The 20,492-nt window shown below is 55.8% G+C and overlaps 1 protein-coding gene across 1 annotated transcript in view; it reads left to right on the top strand.

Moving 5' to 3' along the window:
- RGS9 (regulator of G protein signaling 9) overlaps window positions 1-20,492 on the top strand; it is a 53,320-nt gene that overhangs the window by 18,147 nt on the left and 14,681 nt on the right. The window contains exons 8-13 of the mRNA XM_040244393.1: window positions 147-228; window positions 4,058-4,120; window positions 13,300-13,329; window positions 13,986-14,047; window positions 15,361-15,474; window positions 17,533-17,648. Of these exons, the coding sequence (XP_040100327.1) occupies window positions 147-228; window positions 4,058-4,120; window positions 13,300-13,329; window positions 13,986-14,047; window positions 15,361-15,474; window positions 17,533-17,648 (467 nt within the window). The remainder of the gene's footprint in view (window positions 1-146; window positions 229-4,057; window positions 4,121-13,299; window positions 13,330-13,985; window positions 14,048-15,360; window positions 15,475-17,532; window positions 17,649-20,492) is intronic.

Below are 20,492 nucleotides of genomic sequence, written 5' to 3'. Positions count from 1 at the left end.
AGCAGGAAGGGGGGGTCCAGCAGGAAAGGGGGGCCAACCGGGAGGGGGGGGTCCATCAGGAAGGGGGGTCCAGCAGGAAGGGGGTCCATCAGTGAGCAAGGGCTGTGGCATCTTTCTGGCCTCTGACGTGGCTTGTGGCTTTTCAGGGCCGGGAAGGAACGGAACAAAGTGGACCGATGCGTGCTGGACTGCCAGGAGAAGGCGTACTGGCTGGTGCAGCGGTGCCCTGTGAGTACCCTCTCCTGGCTCACCCGCCTCCTCACCCGCCTCCTCACCCGCCTCTGCTTACGCCTGCCTGCCCCACCCATACTCCCCACCCGCGTGCGGCTCATCTCTCTGGGGCTGGAACTGAATCTGCGGGAGCTCAGTGTTGGCTCGCGTCCAGGGGCCTCTGGCTGGCAGAGGAGATTGCCTGACTGGATGGAGTCTGCCCGCGGCCCGTCCGTTGGTGTCAGGATGGAGCGAAGTTCCCTAACGGAGGGACCGGAATGAGTCTGCCTTGTGTGAGGGCTGGGACGCGATGCCTTGGAAAAAGAATATAAGAAGAAAAAACTGCACTTTTCTCGGGGTCCGGTGGTTAAGACTCTGCTCCCGGTGCAGGGGCTTAGGTTCAGTCTCTTGTCGGGGAACTAAGACGCCACGCATGGCATGGTGCGGCCAAAAAATTAAAAGAAGAAGATGAGGAAAGAACTAGAGCCCAGGCCACAGGGCACGCGTTGCGGGAACCGGAGCTGCCTCGCGGTCCCACGCCCCGGTTCCCGCGCCGCCTCTCCCTTCCTGCGTCCGGTCCCGCTGGCGGAGGCAGGAGGCAGCGGTGAGCGTGTGCTCAGCCTGGGGGTTCGAGCGCGGGGCTCGGGGGCGGTTAGAGGCCGAGAGAGACCAGCCGTGACGGCCACGTGCCCTGTCCGCTCGTTCCGGGGAAGGCCGGCCTCGGCGCGCAGCAGAGGCGGTGTCTGTTCACGCCTGCGCCGGACCCCGATCGCTGCAGGCGAAGGGATTCGGAGAAGTCAGCTGTCCAGACCCGAGCTCCTCCTTTTCCGGGAACCGAGTTCTCAGGACCAGAGTGACTGCGTCCCCCGCGGTGTCCAAGCTCCTGGACTGTTTGAACTTGGAGCCCATCAGGATTTGGCCGTTCCGCTCATTTTCTTTCTGGATTCAGAACAGACAGCCCATAGGCGTTCCACCTGTGAAGGCGTTGTTGTGGACGCCGTGCTGGCCTGGGCTCCGCGCTAGGCCTCATGCGATTTCTTTCTCCTTCAGAAAAAGCTTCGTCCTCTCTCTGGCTGTCTCAGGTCCTCCCTGCTGCACGCGGGGCCTTTGGTGGCGGCGTGTGGGATCCAGTTCCCCGACCGGGGACGGAAGCCGGGCCTGTGCGTTGGGAGCGCGGAGCCTTGGGCACGGGAGCACCAGGCGCGTCCCTGCGCGCACGTTCCTACCTCACCTCTCGGCCCCTGTGGGAGGCACTGCGATTAGTCTCGTTTTGCTGATGAGGGAGCAGAGCCCCAGGGCTGGTGCCGACTCCCTGTGAGAGCCCGCGTACCCGCTCTCCCTCCCGGAGAGCTCCTCTGCCTCCCACGACAGCACCACGTGGTCTCACTGGGCGCAAGGCCTTAATCACCTCCTCAGTCATGAGAGCATCTGGTGACTGCTGCTCAGAGGCACCTGCCCCCTCGTGGGTGGCCCTGGGGAGCTGTGTTCAGAACGAGGCCTGATGTGAAAGAGCACATGTGAACAGGCGTGAGCACATGTGAACAGACATGAGCACACGTGAAAGACGCAAGCAGACGTGAACAGACGTGAGCACACGTGAAAGACGCGAGCAGACGTGAGCACACGTGAAAGACGTGAACAGGCGTGAACAGACGTGAGCACACGTGAAAGACGTGAACAGGCGTGAACAGACGTGAGCACACGTGAAAGACGTGAGCAGACGTGAGCACACGTGAGCACACGTGGAAGACGTGAACAGGCGTGAACAGACGTGAGCACACGTGAAAGACACGAGCAGACGTGAGCAGAGGTGAGCACACGTGAAAGACGTGAGCAGACATGAGCAGACGTGAGCACACGTGAAAGACGCAAGCAGACGTGGTCAGACATCAACAGTGTGAGCACATGCGAATAGATGTGAGCAGACACGAGCAGATGTGAGCACATGTGAACAGACATGAGCAGGTGTGAACAGATGTGAACAGACGTGAGCACATGTGAAAGACACGAGCAGACTTGAACACACATGAGTACAAGTGAAAGACGCGAGCAGATGCGGGCAGATATCAACAGCGTGAGCACATGCGAATAGACGTGAGCAGACATGAACAGACATGAGCAGACACGAGCAGACGTGAACAGACATGAAAGGCATGAGCAGACGTGAGCACACATGAGTACACGTGAAAGACACGAGCAGACGGGAGCACATGTGAGCAGATGTGAGCAGACATGAAGCCGCTCTCACACCCCGGCCCCCTCCCGGCTGCCCCTCTCTATCGGAACTGGACTGGGAGCTGGGGACGAGACCAGGGTGTCCCCGAGTTTTTTAAAACTCTCAGCCTCTTGGTGGACTGGAGCGTCAGGATGAGGGCCGCGTCTTGTCTGAGGAGCATCCACTTTGAAGGTCTGTCTCGGGCGGGGATGAAGCGATCTGACTGACAGGCCAGCAGCCCAGGCCATCAGATGGTCTCCGGGAGCACTCATCGAGAGCATCCGCCCTGGGCTGCACGCAGCTGCGCAGCTCCCCGGCTGCTGACGGCCACCGCCACCCTTGTTTCCTGTGCCCTGACGTCAGCTCTGAGGGGTCTCCATTCCAGCTGCCTCTGGGGTCCCAGAAACTGCATCAGAGTGTGGGTCAAGTGTGTGTGTGTGTGAGAGAGAATGTAAGACTGTTTTCCGTCTCCCTGGGATGGGAGGTCCCGAACAGAGGAAGTGAAAGAACTCAACCCCTGGCCCCAGGAGTTCAGAGCGGGAGCAGGACTGGCCGGGGAGGTGGCCTGGTGTAGGCGGCAGAGCCGGAGCCCAGCTCTGGGCCTGGCCTCTCCACCGTGATCTTAGGGGGAACATGAGGCCTTGCCTGGTGACAGCGACCCTCCGTTGTGAGCTTCCATCGTGCTAAATCCTACAAGAACCAGACAGACAGGAGGGGTCGTCTCTGGTTGTCAGCACAGAGAGAAGTCGTTTCCAAGATCCTCCCCCGAGCTGGGGGATGGCAGGATCCAGATCAGAACTTCTGGGTGCTTGACTGAAGCCTGGACTCTCCAGAGCAGTGAAGTGGAGTGCAGCAGTTGGGAGGTCCCTGTGCCAATCCCAGAACTCTGATCCAGTCTGTGTGTTAATCCATCTACCCATCCACCCACCCGCCCACCCATCCATCCACCCCACATCCACCCACCCGCCCACCCACCCCTCACTCACCCATCCACCCATCCTTCCATCCATCCACCCATCCATTTATTTATCCATCTATCCACCAGTCCCTTGGACTGCAAGGAGATCAAACCAGTCCATCCTAAAGGAAATCAACCCTCAATATTCATTGGAAGGACTGATGCTGAAGCTCCAATGTTTTGGCCACCTGATACAAAGAGGCCGACTCAGTAGAAAAGACCCTGATGCTGGGAAAGATGGAAGGCAAAAGGAGAAGAGGGTGGCAGAGGATGAAATGGTTAGACAGCATCACTGACTCAATGGACATGCATCTGAGCAAACTCCGGGAGATGGTGGAGGACAGAGGAGCCTGGAGTGCTGCGGTCCATGGGTCACAGAGAGTCAGACCTGACTTGGTGACTGAACCACGACCACCGCCCTCCCACCCACCCACCCATCCATCCATCCATCCATCCACCCTCCCTCTCTTCCTCTGGGGATGCTGTGGTGGACCCCAGAGGAAGGGGAAGACCCCCCCACCTGGGGAATCTTACTACCCCTGTAGCTCCCCACAGACTGGGCCACACCCCTCAGCTTGGTCTCACGATAGGCAGCTTGGCCAGAATCCAAAGTTGATCAGAAACTGGAGACTCTCCCTCCAGTGGTCCTCAACACTGATTTTTTCCTCATTCAGCCAGGAGTGAGCAACGTGCTGGACTACGGCCTGGACCGAGTGACTGACCCAAATGAAGACCAGGTAAACCAGGTCAGTCTCTGCTGCGCACGTTGGGCAGGGCCTGGGCCTGGGGGTCTTCTGCTGCGCAGGTAGCTGCGTGCCATTGTCTGTCTGCGTCTGTAGGGCAGTGGAGCCTCTGCCCTGAGACGGCCCGGGAGAGGAGGCCTGTGTGCACTGTGGCGTCAGAGACGGGAGGCCAGGGCAGGGGTTCTGGTCAGGAGAGTGGGCGTGGGCAGGCCAGGGCAATGGGGTCTAATGGCTGGTTTTCAGACTCCTGAATCACTTCCCTCTTTGAAAATCTGATGAAACTTATCAACCCGTGTCAGCCAGAGAGCCCCAGACAGGCCTTTTGCACACCGCTTCCACCAGTTCCCTTCCCCCTCAAAGACAGTAGGCCCCAGGCTCACAACCCTTGAGTCAACTTTCGGTTTAAACCTTAATCCACACGACAGGACCGGGTCCCTCCACTTTCTTTTGCATCTCAGTCGGGTGGGATCTTTGCTTTTTTTTTTTAAAAGGACCCCTTTCCCCAGTAGGCCACCGCTGATGATGAACTGTTTTCTATGATGGGTTTTTATTTAAGGAAATGTGGTTCAGAAGCTGCTGAAACAGAGGGCACCCCGATTAGGGTTTCCCAGGCATGGCACAGTTATTTGAGGCAGATAGTTCTGTGGGGCTATCCCGTGCCTTGTGGGGTGATCCGAAGCACCCCTGGCCTCCCGCACTGGATATCTGTAGCTCTGAGCATCTCCCTGACGCCTCCCAGTCCTGACGATCCGAAGTGTCTCCAGACATCATCTGGTGGCCTTGGGAGCCAAGACTGTCCAGGCTGAGAACACAGGTCCCAGTAAACCAGCCTATCCCCACTGAAACTAGCTGTGGACGGCTCCCTTGCTCTCTGTGCACCGCTGAGTTTGGCAGCAAGCAGCCAGGGGCCTCGTTACCTTGTGGATCACCTGTAAGCCTCAGCGGTCCCTGGAAGTGCTGGCAGGAAGTCTGACTTGTATTCTTAGCCCACGGGGACCCCCACCAGTGCGTACAGGTTTTGGCTGGGGTCCACATGGAGGGCGTCCATACGCAGAGGACACTGCTGGGACTCCGCTGGGCCCCCTGCCCCTAATTCAGAGCCCCCCTCCCTTGATACATGTCTGGCACCGTCAGCGGCCTTTTCCACATTCCCTGCGTCAGATGACAGATAATTGCCCAGGCCTTGTCGGCTTGGTTGCCATGGAAACAGCATCATCAAGGAAAATACTGAACAGGGCTGGGAGATTTGCTCTTTTGTGGATGCTGGCAGCTCTGGACACCTGTGTGGCCTGGAGAAAGGCGTGTGGAGGGGAGACCCCCACTCAGCCCGACCAGCCACACACCGCGCATGTGTGTGTGCATGTGTGTACCTCTGTATTGTGTCTGTATCTTTCTGTGTGTATGCTATGCGGATATGCATGCCTCTGTGTGTATACTGTATGTATGTGTGTGTTTCATGAATATATGCGTGTGTGCACGTGTGCTTGCATTGTATGCGTCTGTGTCTGTATTATGTATGCACGCATGTCTGTCTGTGTGCGACTCTGTATGTGCGCGTGCACGTGTGTGTGGGGGTGTGGATTGTGTGGATGTATGCGTATTTGTGTACATGAGTATTGTGTGTCTCTCTGTGTATGATGTGTGTGTATTGTGTGTGTCTCTGTATGTGTGTGTATGTATATTGTGTGTGTCTCTGTTTATATGTGTCTGTGTGTCTGTATTATGTGTGTATTATGTGTGTGTGTGTGTGCGCGTGTGTGTATGCATGCATGTGTATTGAGTGTGTGTGTGTCCATGGCAGAGGCGGGCCCTCTGGCTCTGGCCTCGGCAGGACGGCTGAGATGCTGAGTGAGCGGCCTCACGGGGGCGCTCGAAGGGTGACTCCCCAGGGGTAGCCAGCCCCTCCTGGCTGAGGCAGGGTCCTCAGGGCCTCTTTCTGGGCAAAGGCAGGCGACGCACTCCTCCTGGAGCCCAGGCCGAGGCTGGGGAGGCTGCAGCCGCGGTGCCAGGGGCGGGGGCGCCGAGGGGTGGGGGCGCGGGAGGGGCACCGGTGGGTGTTGTGGCCGGGTACCCACTGTCTCTCTGTCTCTCTTCCACCAGCTCCCCTCCTCCGTCTGCACTCAGGCTGCCCCGGCGCCTTAAGAAGAACAAAGACTTGTAACTCTCCTGCTCGCAAGCCCACCCCCGGCCCTCCACCCAGGCCCAGGGCGGGTGTGTGTGCGCCCCGTCCTGCAGCTGGACCCAGTGTCCCTGCTTGTCTGGCCCGAGCACAGGGTGCAGGGAGCGGGCAGCGTGCCCCAGGAGCTGGGTGTCCGGAGGCGTCGGATTTCTGCCTCACTTCAGAGACCGTCTCCCTGTGCTGGTTTGAAGAGGGCTCATTTCTGACAGTTTGTAAATTCTTGGAAAGACCTCTTTTCCTTAAACAGAGGCCGACGACCCAGAAACTGTAAACACCATGGAGAGAGTGCAGAGGCTGGGGTTTGTCAGATGCCTGGGGCTCTGGGGGACCTCCTGCCTCAGGCTGGTGGCCACGGGGGCTGCCCAGCCTGAGGAGGAGCCAACCGGAGAGGGGTGGCCCAGGGAGCGGGTCCTCTTGCTCCCGCCGCCCTGGCGAGTGGGGTGCCCTAATCTCAGAGAGCACCTGTCCCCACGGGGAGCAGGCTGAGTGGCGGCCCGCCCCAGCCTGGCTGTGGGCAGTGGTGCTGGGGCCGCCCCCCTGGACTCCAGCAGGGTCTCCAGGTCGTTCTGTGACAAGGGCCAGTGGGAGCTCTGACATCAGGGTGAGGCCCCCTCCCCGCTTCTGCAGTTGCGTCCTCTCGGACAAGCTGTGGCTCACGCAAGCTCTAGAGCTCAAAGCCTCAGTTTCCTCGTCTGTAAAATGGGAATAAGGAGAGTGCCTCCTTCGGGCTGAGCGAGGCCATTTATGCCCCGCGTCTGGAGTGGGATCGGCGCGTGTGCACTCTGGCCACGGCAGCGCTGACTGTTGCCATGACCCTCTCTCTGCTGCCGGAGAGGGAACCTGTGGGGCCCGGAGACCCTCGGCCCCATCTGGGAGGCTCTCCCTCACCCCGGGTGTCCCTGTTCATCCTCCTTTCTTCTCATCCTTCTGCCCTGACTGTTGGCGGCGGAGGCAGGCACACGCCAGCCCCACCGCCCTGCCTGGCCCCGTGGGCGGCTGCAGAGAGCAGCGCCGTCCACAGCAGCGGCCACTCCGGCCTTTGGGGGAAGGGCAGACACGTGGCTGCAGGGTCACGGGCTGTGCCCTGCGGAGCTCCGGCCAGGAGCCCTCCGTGAGCCACGCCCCTCGCCCCGTGTGTCCCCGCCAGCTGGGGACAGGCAGCTGTCTTCCTCTGGCTCCTATGTGACCTGCGGTGGCCGGGGCTTCGGCCCCAGGGGCTCCGTGTGGACTCAGCGAGCGGCTTGTGACGCGGAAGCTCTGGCGTCTGTGTTCACAAGTTGGGGACACAGGCACAGGGGGTGGGCTGCCCGTCGCAGACACACTCTCGGGGCTGGCGAAGCCCGGTGAGAGCTGACGGGCCCCCAGCCCCCTCGGGGTCTTGTTGACGTGTCCCGATGTCCGCTGCACGGCTTCTGGAGGCTTTGCCGGAGTTTATTCTCTTCTCCCAGCAGCGTGGTGAGAGCGGTCACGCCAGTTCCGTTTTGCGGAGAGACTGAGCCGTCTGTCCAGGCCGGGCCGGCCCGGGGGCATGTGGGTCCTCACGGCCCTGTAGCTGCTGCGCCTCCGGGTACCGCCTCCCCATCCCCAGCCGCACCCTGCGGTCCTGCGCCCGGCGCCCCCTTCATGGCAGGGTCTGTGCTCAGGCCCCCAGCTCTACACGTTGATGCTCTGCTGTTCTAGAACCTTCTCTAGGTCCCTAGTGCCCTGGAAGCTGTGCGGTCAGTCCCGCCCCCATCGGGAAGCACACTGCGGGACAAGGACTCCTTCCGATGCTCGCAGCCTCGGACTTTCATCTCCTTGGACGGCTGGCCGCCCCCTTCTCTTTTCCGGGCCGCTTTGCCGGCACCGCTTCCGCTCTCGGATTTCCCGGTTTCCGGCTTCACCACTGGGCCCATGTTCCCGGCGTCCCTGGTTCCTCCCCACCTTGCGTTTCACTCCGCGGCTTGCCCGGCCCTCACATCTGTTTCTGCACAGATAGCCTGCCTGATCGCCTGACCCCAGGGTCGCTGCTCATCCCTCCCCGGGGTTGCCCAGCCTCTGCCCCCGTCACCCCAGGGCACGACCTTGAGCCCTCCTGCCCTGGACCATCGTCTGCAGCCTGCATCTGGGTCTCAGGGCCGGCACGCGGGCCACAGGGCTGTGTGCAAACAGGCTCTGGACGTGTCCCTATTTGGGCAACTCTGGAAAAATCCCAAGTCAGAATCCGGGGAATGCAGAGAATGCTAAGATTCCTTGGGTGGGGTGCTCCTCCTCTGACAGCGTCCTCCCTGGGCTGAGGGATAAAGAGGTGACTTCACTCCCGGAGGGCCAGCTGTGGAGACAGTGGGGTTTGTGCGTGCCTTCCAGGGTGCAAGACATGTTCATCTGTAGTCTTACCATGAGACGGCTTTCTCAGAATTGCTTACAAATATGTGTGTGTGCTTTTTAATGGGATATCCTGGTGGCTCAGATGGTAAAGAGTCTGCCTGCAAAGTGGGAGACCTGGGTTCGATCCCTCTATTGGAAAGATCCCCTGGAGAAGGAAATGGCAACCCACTCCAGTACTTTGTAATAACTGCACTTTGATTAAATGTTTCTTGTGACCTTTCCTGCTTCCCTGGTGGCTCAGAGGTAAAGAACCCACTTGCCAATGCAGGAGATGCAGCTTTGACCCCTGGGTCGGGAAGGTCCCCTGAAGGAGGCATGACAGCCCACTCCAGGATTCTTGCCTGGAGAATCCCATGGACAGAGGAGCCTGGTGGGCTACAGTCCACAGAGTTGCAGAGTCGGACCCGACTTAGCGACTGAGCACACACACACGCCTGGCCTTTTCTGTATTGATAGTAACCATCGTATTGATAGGTCTGTGAGGCTTAACAAACAAAATACAGGAGGCCCAGTTAAGCCTGAATTTCACGCAGGCAGCAGATCCTTCTGCTGGTGTGACTGTGTCCCCAGTATTGCCTGGGCATCCTGATTGGTCTCCTGATGGGGCTAAAGTGGTACCTGCACGTTCTTGGCAGAAGCATCTGAGCCCTCATCAGCAGCCAGTGCTTAGGGTCCCGCCCCACGCCAGCCACTCCGGATTGTGTCACTCAGTTCCCCTTTGCTGTCCCTCTTTACGGATGAGAAAGCGGAGGCTTCCAGATGCCAGGCAACTTATCCAGAGTCAGGTAGCCAAGAAGTGACAGAACCGGGATTTTGACCTTTCCGACCCAGAAGGTCAAATACTCTTTTAATGACCCCCATCCTGTCCAATTCTCTCTCTGTCTTTGCAGAGAAGTTCAGAACCTCTCCCCTACTGCCAAGATACGCACTCTCCAGACAGGAGAGAGGCTCCCTGTATGTTAGCCTAGAGAAGGCAGGTCCCATGGACAGACGGTTGTTTTTTTTAATGATAATATGTTTTTTTTTTTTTAATAGTTGGGCTTCCCAGGTGGCGCTAGTGGTAAAGAACCTGCCTGTGAATGCAGGAGACAGGAGAGACGTGGTTTCTGTCGCTGCGTCGGGAAGATGCCCTGGAGAAGGAAATGGCAACCCACTCCAGTATTCTTGCCTAGAGCTTCCCATGGACAGAGGAGCCCGGTGGGCTACAGTCCATGGGGTCGCGAAGAGTCAGAGACGGCTGAAGCGGCTCAGCAGGCGCGCAGCGGCGTTTCAGCGCTGATTCTGTGCTGTGCAACCAAGTGAGCCAGCGCACCTGTGTCCCCTCCCTCCCTCCGCCCCACGGTGGACATCAGCTTTTAAAGTTAGAAATAAACGCTGACGTTCATGCGGGTGGTCCAGGGTGGAGGTGGACAAGCTCTTAGACCCCAAGGAACCCGCTGCCGTCCGATTCCCAGGAGATCGCTGGTAGTTTGGGGGAACCAGAAAGCCCACAGCAAGCCCAGCGCCCTGAAAGGATAGTAAAGTCAAGAAGGGAATTAAAATATTAAAAAGTTTAACACCCTGAAGACCGAGATAGTGGCCCCAGAAACAGCAGGTATTAGGCCGAAGTGAGACCACACAGTAGACTAGAAGTGAGTGCACTTGTGGCCGGAGGTGTGTGAGGACAGCTCCCGGGGGCCCGGAGACCGTGGGCAGGCTGGACTGCGCGTCTCGTCCGTGGCTGCCCGCACAGTGCGCACGGCCAGGAACAGTGGCTCATCCTGGGGCCTGGGCACCAAGGGAGGCGGTCTGAGGCCCTGCCCGCCGGGCACCCCGAGCACAGTTGCAGTTGTTACCAACGTCAGTGTGTCCAGGCTCCAGCCTTGTTGAGATAATATTGGTGTTATTACGTGTGCAGGTTTCAGGGGTACAGTGTGTGGTTAGATGCGAATAGATACGGCAAAGTGAGTTCCACCGATGAGTTCACACCTCCACCCTTGACTTTGTGGTGTAACGGTTTAGATCTGTGCTGTGCACAACATGTAATACAGCACCGTTAATATGGTCACCGGGCTGTGGGCTGGATCCCAGGTCGTCCTTCGCTTCCAGCTGGGAGTGTGTCTTACCGTCGTTTGTGTTAATTAAAGAGTCGGGTGTGTGCTTCCTCTTGGGTTGGGGCTCTCACATTCTTTTCTGTGTTTTGGTTTCTTTTGTGTTTTCTGGTTTCTTTCTGTTTTTGTTTTTTATTGGAGTGTAGCTGGTTTACAGTGCTGTGTTAGCCTCAGGTTTACAGAGAAGTGAATCAGTTAAATATATACACGTGTCCTTTTTTCTGGATTCTTTTACCACTCCGTTGCTGAGTAGAGTTCCCTGTGCTGAGCAGCAGGCCCTCATTCTTTATATGTTTTACGTGAAGTAGTGTCTCATGGCTGGACAGGGGCAGCCCATTCGGCACTAGCCTCAGTCTCAGGGCAAGCGAGGAACAGGTGAAGAGAAGACACCATTTTCCGATTCTCCTGGGTCACTGCTCAGACTTGTTTGTTTTTGAACAGCCCTTTTTCAGCCTTTCTTGCTGTGGTCCCTGTTTTCTCCTGGCCGCGCTGTGCTTTATGTGGGATCTTAGCCCTCTGACCAGGGATGGAACCCGAGCCCCCCACAGTGGAAGCGCAGCCTCAGCCTCCGGACTCCCAGGGAAGCCCCACTTCTCGGCGTGCCAAGGTCCCATCTGGGTTTGAATCCTGGTTCAGCCAGTTACCAACCAGGAGATGTCAGAACCTTGGTTTCCGAAAATTAGAATAATAAAACCTCCCTCCCTTAAACTTTCTAAGGGCTCAGAGAGGTGTAAATTGCTTTGTATATAGCTAGGTGATTATTATCACACAAAAGTCCAACTTCTCTTTTGAGCAGAAGGCATAAACCAGTAGATACTCTTCTTAATCCATTTCCGCATGACTTGAACAGAAGCATCTGATTATATTAGATTTGAGTGCAAATCCACCCTGTCCCTGGGGTCCTTTTCCACCTGAAATATGTGTCTTCTCACACAACCCTGTGTTAGCAGAGCATAGGAACAGATATTAGCATAACTGCCAACATATTTGGGTCATTTGGAGAAGTGTTCTCAGTTTTTTTAAGCAGAAAAATATTCTCTTCACCTTAAAATGCATCTCCGTTTTTTTCAGCCTCCAAGCACACAGCAGTCATCATTTGTCTGGTATTTAGTGAGCGTCTGCTCTGTGCCACGGGTTATGCTCGGGAAGATTAACGTGGTCTTCCTGCTCCTAGTAGCGCCTGATGGGCGATGCATAGATTAAACAGAGAGGTGCACAAGCAGTGTCTAATTATGGTTGTGATGAGTGCGGGGAAGGCGGAAGTGCGTGTGGGGATGAGAGTCAGATCAGAGAGCTGTGCCTGAGCGTTCCCTTCCTTCGTTGAAAACTGTGTACTTCTCATCTTTGACTGTGTCCGGTCTCAGTTTGGCACGTGGCCCCCGGAGGGCACAGACTCTCTAGCTGTGGCACAGGTACTCGGTTGCCTGGTGGCATGTGGGATCTCAGTTCCCTGAGCAGGGCTCGAAGCCATGTCCCCTGCTGGAAGCTGGATTCCTAACCCCTGAACCACCAGGGAAGTCACACATTGCCGTTCTGAGATCACTTGTCCTAGCTCTCCCCTCCCGAGAAAAGCAATCACATAAAAACAATTAATGATGCAAAGTTAAAAAAAATGATGCAAAGTAGAAAGGAGACTCATATATGACGTTCCAGATCAGACCCTCCTTCATTCCTTGTCACTGGGCTCTAGCCCAGGACTTAGTTCACTAGCTGGCTAAAGGAGATCGCGTCGTCCTTGGACTTTTCCAGGGACGAAAACCTGGTGGGACTCAGCAGCACGGGTGTTAGCTGCCAGGAATGACGCTCAGCTTGACGCGTAAGAGTCACACCAGGCGGTCCTTGACACAACCAAGCCTCGGAAAACTGGTTTTGGGAGCACCAGCTGCACCGAGCCTCCAAGAGTTGGATTGGGCAGACAAGTGGTACCAGGGATGCATGTCAGATGGTAGAAAGGTTCAGAAGGAGGCAGGTCTGAGTGGTTTCCAGGAGCTTCCAGAATCCTAAACACAGGGCTCCTCTCCGAGTGGCCCTTCCTCTGCTGTGAAAGTCCAGACTGAGGACGGAGCCCGAGGTGAGAGCTTCCACGTTACGGCTCCGCTCTGGGACTCAGCTTGCATTGGAGGCTGGTCTTGAGTCTTTGAAGTGTGTGTTTTATTTTCGGTGGCGTGGCTTTTCCCTGAAATGTCAAGCACTGGTCAAGCGGCCAGTTCCGCATCGGATGGTCTGTAGGCGCTGTGGTGGATTGGGAGCAATCCTGAACTTGGTCTTCGGTTCATCTTGGCTTTTAGGAGAGGAGGATAAAGTTATAGGGGCAAGGGACCAGCTTTTGTCACCAAACCTCTCAGCTGATCTAATTTTCCAGTAGTTGTGCAGAATAGGGTGGAACAAGTGGTGATGGGGAGATTCTGTCTTTTTTTTTTTTTAAAAAAGATGGGCAGTGTTCTCTTGGGGAAGGGTTTTTATGTTTCAAATGGGTATTTGGACTGTAATGATTTCATGACGTCTGTTTAATGGTTTTTGCTTCTTTGTTTTTACAGAAACAGACCGTGGTTTCTGTCAGGAAAGAGGTAATTAGCCTCCCAGTTTCAGGGAAGTTTGATTTTTAATCCTCTAACAAATTATATGTGCTTTGGCTTCCTGCTCTGCACTCAGCGATGGAATGAAAACCAGGTGTAGGGTTCAGACAGTTGTCTACAAAGTAACCGACTCTTGTAAGATGTGTGAGGGGGTGAGCTGCTATGCGGGACACGAAGCATTCTCCGAAGGCACAGATTTGAGGGACGTGGGGTGGGTCCCGCACCCTGGATCCCGCGCACAGTCAGAGGAGCTCAGCGTCTGTCCGGGGTGACAGGCTAACCACGTGGGCAGATCTTCTATCCAGGGCCCGGGACAGAGCCCTGCGCCGTGATGGCCGTGACGTTAGATCTGCTTCTGTGCGTCAGAGGCGTCTGGGGAGATGCTAAGCCTTTGTCTCGGTTTAGAACTTTCTTTTTTCCCAGGTGGTGTCTTTTCCGAGACGAACACATGATGAGTTAAGGCTGCTCATTTGGAGTTGGGGTCTCCTGTGTGCTACAGATCTGAGCCCTGGGGTCCTGGGGGGCCAGCTTGAGGGGGTGGGATGGGATGCTTTGATGGGGAAGCAGCTTCTGGTTCAGAGTCGCGTGTAGGCGTCGGTGTTGGCGACACCCCAGGCGGGGCAGTCTAACCACTGTGTCTTTTTCAGATCATGTATTACCGACAGGCCTTGATGAGGTCCACGGTGAAGTCGTCCGTGTCTCTCGGAGGGTAGGTCTCTAACCTGTTGCCCTTGCTGAGGTTGGCACAGCAGGTTATCAGGGCAGGAGAACTTCTGCCTCAAGGAGGGCTTGACAAGTCGTGGTTGGCTTGAGATTCCCCAGGACTGAAAGGGACAAACGCAGTCTCACAGGGATTAAGTTGGGTTGGGCTCTGGGTCGGGTGAGGGGTGAGGCGCTAGACAGTTTGTGGATGGAAAAGTGGGAAGCGTTCACGAGCTAGACGGTATGGTTCAGCGGCACTGATAAACATCCGTTGTTAACCTTTGATTAAAATTCAGTTGGGAGAAACTAGAAATTAACATTTGATTTCTCAAACATTCAGGCTGTCTTGATCCAGTCTCCCAGAGGGCATTACTACTCTGACCTGTTCCAGAAAGTCAGTCTTATGAAACCAAATGGACAGTCCATTAGGGGAGGCTCAAAGGCTGATGGATGCTTTGACTCACTGTCTTGGAGCCTCATCACCATAATTTCGACACCGTTAGTGTCTGGACCTGTGGGCACCTGTTTCTCCCCCTTGCTTCCCACTGGTCCACGGTGAAGGTCTGGTGAGGAGTGGGGCCCGGGGCCTCGATCCCGGGGCCTCGATCCGCCCGGGACTGAGGACAGAGGCTCTGCCGTGTCTCTGGGGCACGGGTCCTGCTCACAGTCTCTCGTGGCGGTGGGCAGCCTTCGTGGCAGGCACCTCGTGTGTGTATTATAGATGCAGTGCCCACCCTTAGGGTGAAGACCTCGCAGGTTTTTTCCCAGACTACCAGACACCAGGACACGCGTTGGTTCAGGAGGTCCAACCCAGCTAGAAGGGATTAGCGCTTGCCTGCGTCTGTCTCGGGGAGGCCATAGCATGGAACGATGGGTCTGAACCCCCAGATGCGGGCGTCTTTGACAGAGGGTGGGCCTCAGAGTGGTGACAGCCTCACTGAGCCTCCACGGACCTCACGCTTCCAAGATGGTGCCGAGACCCCTGTTTGAATGCGTGCGGGCTCAGCTTTGCATTGTGAAGGCTCGAGATCAAGGGCACAGAGGCCGTGTTTTATGACCAAGCACAGAGGAACCTGATCGGGAGACGCCGTTTCATTTCCCGACGAGAACAGGACGGACCTTGTTAAGCACCTGCCAGTCCTGAGAACTGTTCGTGTTTTTCTGAGAAGACAGTGATGAGCGTGTGGCCACGTGGACGGAGTTGACGGAGGGCAGGCTGGTCAGCCGGCCCGAGTGTTGGTTTAGTTGGTCTCTGGGGTGTTGGACTTCTAGGAAATCACTTATTTATTCATTTATTTATTCATTTATTTTGCTTTTGAGGATCGTCAAGTATAGCGAGCAGTTTTCATCCAATGACGCCATCATGTCGGGCTGCCTCCCCAGCAATCCTTGGATAACGGACGACACCCAGTTCTGGGATTTAAATGCCAAACTGTACGTACTCAGTATATATGTGTTCTTTTAAAAGAAACTTTTCACGTTATAATTTTCATGTCATAGAATTCATCCACTTAAAGTGTACGTTTCAGTGATTTTGACTCTATTCATAGAATATATTGACTATATATTGAATATATATATTCGACTACATTTTGACTATATATTCAGTGATTTTGACTATATTCATAGAATCATGCAACTGCCACGGGTCAATTTTTAAAATATTTTCATCACCCCAATAAGAAACCCCCTACCCTTTCGATTCCACCTGCGATGCAGGAGACCTGGGTTTGATCCCTGGCTTGGGAAGATCCCCTGAGAAGGAAATGGCAGTCCACTCCAGGATTCTGGCCTGGAGGATCCCATGGACAGAGGAGCCTGGCGGGCTGCAGTCCAGGGGGTCCCAAAGAGTCAGACACGACTGAGCGACTGACGCACACAGCCTTTGCTATCACCCCAGGTCCCCATCCCTTGAGCCCCTCCAGCCCTCCTCAGCCACGAAACTGCCTGTCTCTCCAGCTTTGTCTCTTCTGGGAGTTCATATAAATGGAATGGCACAATATGAGGTCTTTTGTGATTAGCTTTTTTCCCTTAGCATGATGCCTTCAAAGTTTATCCATGTTGAAGCAGATATTAGTACTCAATTTCAAATTATGGATGACAGACATTAATTGTATGGATAGACCACATTTTGTTTATCCTTTCATCAGCTGGCGGACATTCAGGCCGTCTCTGCCTTCTAGCGGTTGTGAATGTGCTGCGGTGGACATTCATGGGCTCGTTTTCCTGGGGACATGTATTTTTCATTTCTCGGGGTGTGTGCCTAGGAATGGAGCTGCTGGGTCAAAGGGTAACTCTGTTTTAACGATACAGAGATTGTTTTTGAAAGGAAAACAGTCATCTCCATGGCTTTCCATTCTCGATTTCTAATTAGAGTAAAAATAAGTCCCGGGAAGGCAGAGCCCTTTAACCTGCCTTGGGGAGTTACCCCACTCATTCCTTCGCCGTTTGTGAAACTTGGGGGGTTGTCGCTGCATAATTCTGCTGTTTGGAAGAGGAGGCAAAGTCTGAACTACAGAGGAGAAAGCCAAGCTGATGCAGGAAGAAAGAAGGGGAGGGGGAGGAGCGGGGAGGACGGGCACGGCCGGGGCGTGGGAGAAAACCACGGGCAGCTCGGTGCCACGGCCGCCGCCTCCTGAGGCCTGCGGAGCACCCCGGGCTCAGACCCAGCCTGGTGAGCAGGTCTGGAGGGCACCCTTTCCCCTCCTGCACGTAGCCCCGTGGTCAGCTGACGGGGCAAGGAGGGCGCCCGTGGGAGTTGGGGGTCAGCTGCAGGGCCTAGGACTCTGGAGCCATCTGGCTGTGAGGATGGTTTCCTTCAGCTTGTGTGTCTCTCCCAGTGTATCGAACAAGAGTTGTTGTTGGGGTTTAGTTGCTCAGTCGTGTCCGACTCTGAGACCCCATGGATGCAGCACGCCAGGCTTCCCTGCCCTCCATCTCCCGGAGCTTGTTCAAATTCATGTCCATCGAGTCGGTGATGCCATCTAACCGTCTCGTCCTCTGTCGTCCCCTTCGCCTCCTGCCTTCAGTCTTTCCCAGCATCAGGGTCTTTTCCAGTGAGTCAGTTCTTCACATCAGGTGGCCCAAGAGTATTGGAGCTTCAGCTTCAGCATCAGTCCTTCCAGTGAATATTCAGGGTTGATTCCTTAGGATGGCCTGGTTTGGATGAGAGAGGCCCCCTGAATCTGGGCCTGGTGTGGCGGCTGGCCCTCACTTCTGCAGGCCGTGGAGGAGGTGTGCGTGTCCCTCTGTTCTGAAGGGTTAGCGGGGCGCCTCCCCGACATCCCCACCCGGGCTGCCAGCTCCTGACCCCAGGCCCAGGGGCCGTGTCTGAGGCTGCATTTTCTGAGCAGGGGGTTACTTGGCTTGTCTGTGCAGGGATGGGGGAAGGGACGCGTGGAGGTTAGTGGGGCCGAAGCCCCTCGCCCCACACAGGTCGCCGCTTGGCACAGCCCGGGTGTCTGGAGAACTTACACGCGGTGGTCCTTGCAGGGTGGACATCCCAACCAAGATGCGGGTGGAGCGCTGGGCCTTCAACTTCAGCGAGCTGATCCGGGACCCTAAGGGTCGGCAGAGCTTCCAGCACTTTCTCAGGAAGGAGTTCAGTGGTGGGTCTTTGATTTTTTTTCCTTAATAGAAGCATTTGCTTTTGGAGACACTCCTGTACGTCTAGCCTGGGGTTGGAGGATGCTGGCAGGTGTGTTCAGGGCTCTGCTCCGGCCAATCTTGGTGGGAGCTTTCTGGACCCGCCCCCTCCTTGGGCTCCGTGGTAGGGGGGTCGCTTTGCTCACGGAAGCCATGTGAGCTGTGACTCTCCTCCCCAGCGCCTCGTCCCCTCTGGCTGCCGGCACCTGCTCACCCTGAGCCCCAGGTCACCTGGTCACGAGCTCCCAAGTCTGCCGCCGCCACGCGCTTGGCTTTCTTCAGCGTGGGGCGCCCTGGCTGCCAATTCAGCTCACCTGGACCCCATCCCCAGTGGGTCCTTTCTAATTGGTTTGGGGTGGACTCTCTTAAGCTTTGGTAACTCCGCGAGTGACTGTAACATGTGGCCCCGATCAAGGACCACCATCTCAGCTCCCAATCTGCTTCCTTAGAAGGTGCAGGTTCGGTGGAGTGGGGCGGCTGGGGGTCTAATGCCTGATGGCCTGCGGTGGAGCTGATGAAGTAACAATAGACGTAAAGGGAGAGTGTTGGTCACTGAGTCGCGTCCGACTCTCTGTGACCCCGTGGACTGTAGCCCACCAGGCTCCTCTGTCCATGGCATTCTCCAGGCGAGAATACTGGAGTGGGTTGCCATTTCTTTCTCCTGGGGATCTTCCTGGCCCAGAGATGGAACCTGCGTCTCCTGCCACCTGAGCCGCCGGGGAAGTCCGTGGACATAAAGTGCACAGTGAATATAACACCCTTGAATCGTCCTGAAACCATCCCTCCCCCCACTGCCCCCAGTCCATGAGAAAGCTGTCTTCCGTGAAATGGGTCCCTGGTAGTAAAAGGCTGGGGGCCACTGGTGGGCCCGCACTTCATGTCCCAGCCTTGAGGGCCCTGCAGCCTCATAGATACGGCGTGCAGGGAGGCACGCAGGAACAGCGGAGGCCAGACTGGGGCCCCGTCCCGCGGGTGGAGCATTCCGTGGGCTTCACCGGCTGCCCCGAAATCCTGGCTTTCCTGGTCCTCTTACTTCTCGCCAGGTCCCAAGCCCTGGGGCACCCTTGCCCCTCCCTTGCTCCCCAAGACCTGCTGGCCTGTGAGTTGCACCTGAAACTACCCCACGGCACGTGCCATGAGCCTCTTTGCCTGCCTGATGTGGCAGATTACGTTCTAATAGGGATTCTGGAAAAGCCTTTTCTCTGACTAAGCCTGATTGCCAGGATGTAATACACCCAGAGATGGAGAAGGGGCTGCTTTAGGCTAGAAGCACCGGGTGAGGAAGTGGGCTGGGTGCCATCTAGTGGCCTGCTGACGAACCACACCCTGAGTTTATCCCACCTACTCCTTACAGATTTCCCTGGCGGCTCAGACGGTAAAGCGTCTGTCTTCAATGCGGGAGACCTGGGTTTGATCCCTGGGTTGGGAAGATCCCCTGGAGAAGGAAATGGCAATCCACTCCAGGACTATTGCCTGGAAAATCCCATGGACAGAGGAGCCTGGTAGGCTACAGCCCATGGGGTCCCAAAGAGTCGGACACGACTGAGGGACTTCACTTTCACTCCTTACTTGGCATCAGTGAGAATTCGTCTCTATGATTTCCTGGCTGTTATTTAAAAGAAGAGTGCTATTGATGATCTCTGGGTGACATTCCTACGGCTTCTGGTACAGGCAGAACAAGTAATCAGTCCATTTCATTAAAGTTTTAAAAATTGAGATGATATGCTTCACGTGTTATAAATCCAGACCATATAATCCACCTGGCCTTTTAAAGTGTGTGGTTCCGTGCTCTGTATTAGACTCACAAAGCTGCACAGCAGTCACCACCGTGTCACTCTAGAACATTGACAGTGCCTTAACACAGGAACCCTGACCCGTGGGAGTCATCCCCCATTCCTCTGTCTGCCTCTCTCCCCACAGCCCCTGCCCTAGTCCTAGGCGACCACTGACTTTCTATTTTCAGAGATTTGCCTGTTTGGGACATTTTCTGTACATGGAATCATGCAATGTGTGGCTTGCTGTCTTCTTTCACTTAGGATAGTATTTTGCAAGTCTTTCCATGTTGGAGCGTGTAAGAATGCTTCCTCCTTTTTAATGGCCAAATAATATCCATTCGGGCTTCTGTGGTGGCTCAGCAGCAAAAATCCGCCTGCCAATGCAGGGACATGGGCTTGACCCCTGGGTCGGGAAATGGCCATGAGCTGCATCTAGGGTTCTTCCCTGGAGAACCCCATGGACAGAGGAGGCTGGCGGGCTGCAGTCCGTGGGGTCGCAGGGGAGTCGGACACGACTTGGCGACTAAACGGCAGCAGCAGCAGCGCTCCGTTCTGTGAAAACACCAGGTTTTGTGTTCCCAGTCCGCAGGTGGTAGACACTTGGGTCGTTTCCGCTTTTTGGCTTTTATGAGTGGTACTGCCGTGAACATCCATGCACGCTTGTGTGCTCGTCTATTTACACTGATAAAATATTCGTAAGACTTGCCACTGTAACCGTTCTAAGTGTCGAGTTCAGTGAAATTAACTGTCACCACCATCCATCTCCAGAACTTTTTAATCTTTCCAAACTGAAACTGTCCCCTTTAAACATGAACTCCCCATCCCCGAAGCCATTCCGCTTCCTCTGGGTCTGAGAGCTCTGGGGCCTCATATAAATGGGACCGTACAGTATTTGTTCCTTTGTGTTTGGCTGGTTTCACTTGGCACCACTTCCTTCAGAGTCCATCCCCTTGTGGCCCGTGCCAGGATCCCCTCCCTCTCTGGAGCGAGTGGCGCCCACTTCCTTCAGGGTTCACCCCGCTGTGACCCGTG

Source organism: Oryx dammah, unplaced genomic scaffold (genome assembly GCF_014754425.2).
Source record: "Oryx dammah isolate SB20612 unplaced genomic scaffold, SCBI_Odam_1.1 HiC_scaffold_8, whole genome shotgun sequence".
NCBI lineage: Eukaryota > Metazoa > Chordata > Mammalia > Artiodactyla > Bovidae > Oryx > Oryx dammah.
This window is presented reverse-complemented; position numbering and strand designations above follow the sequence as displayed.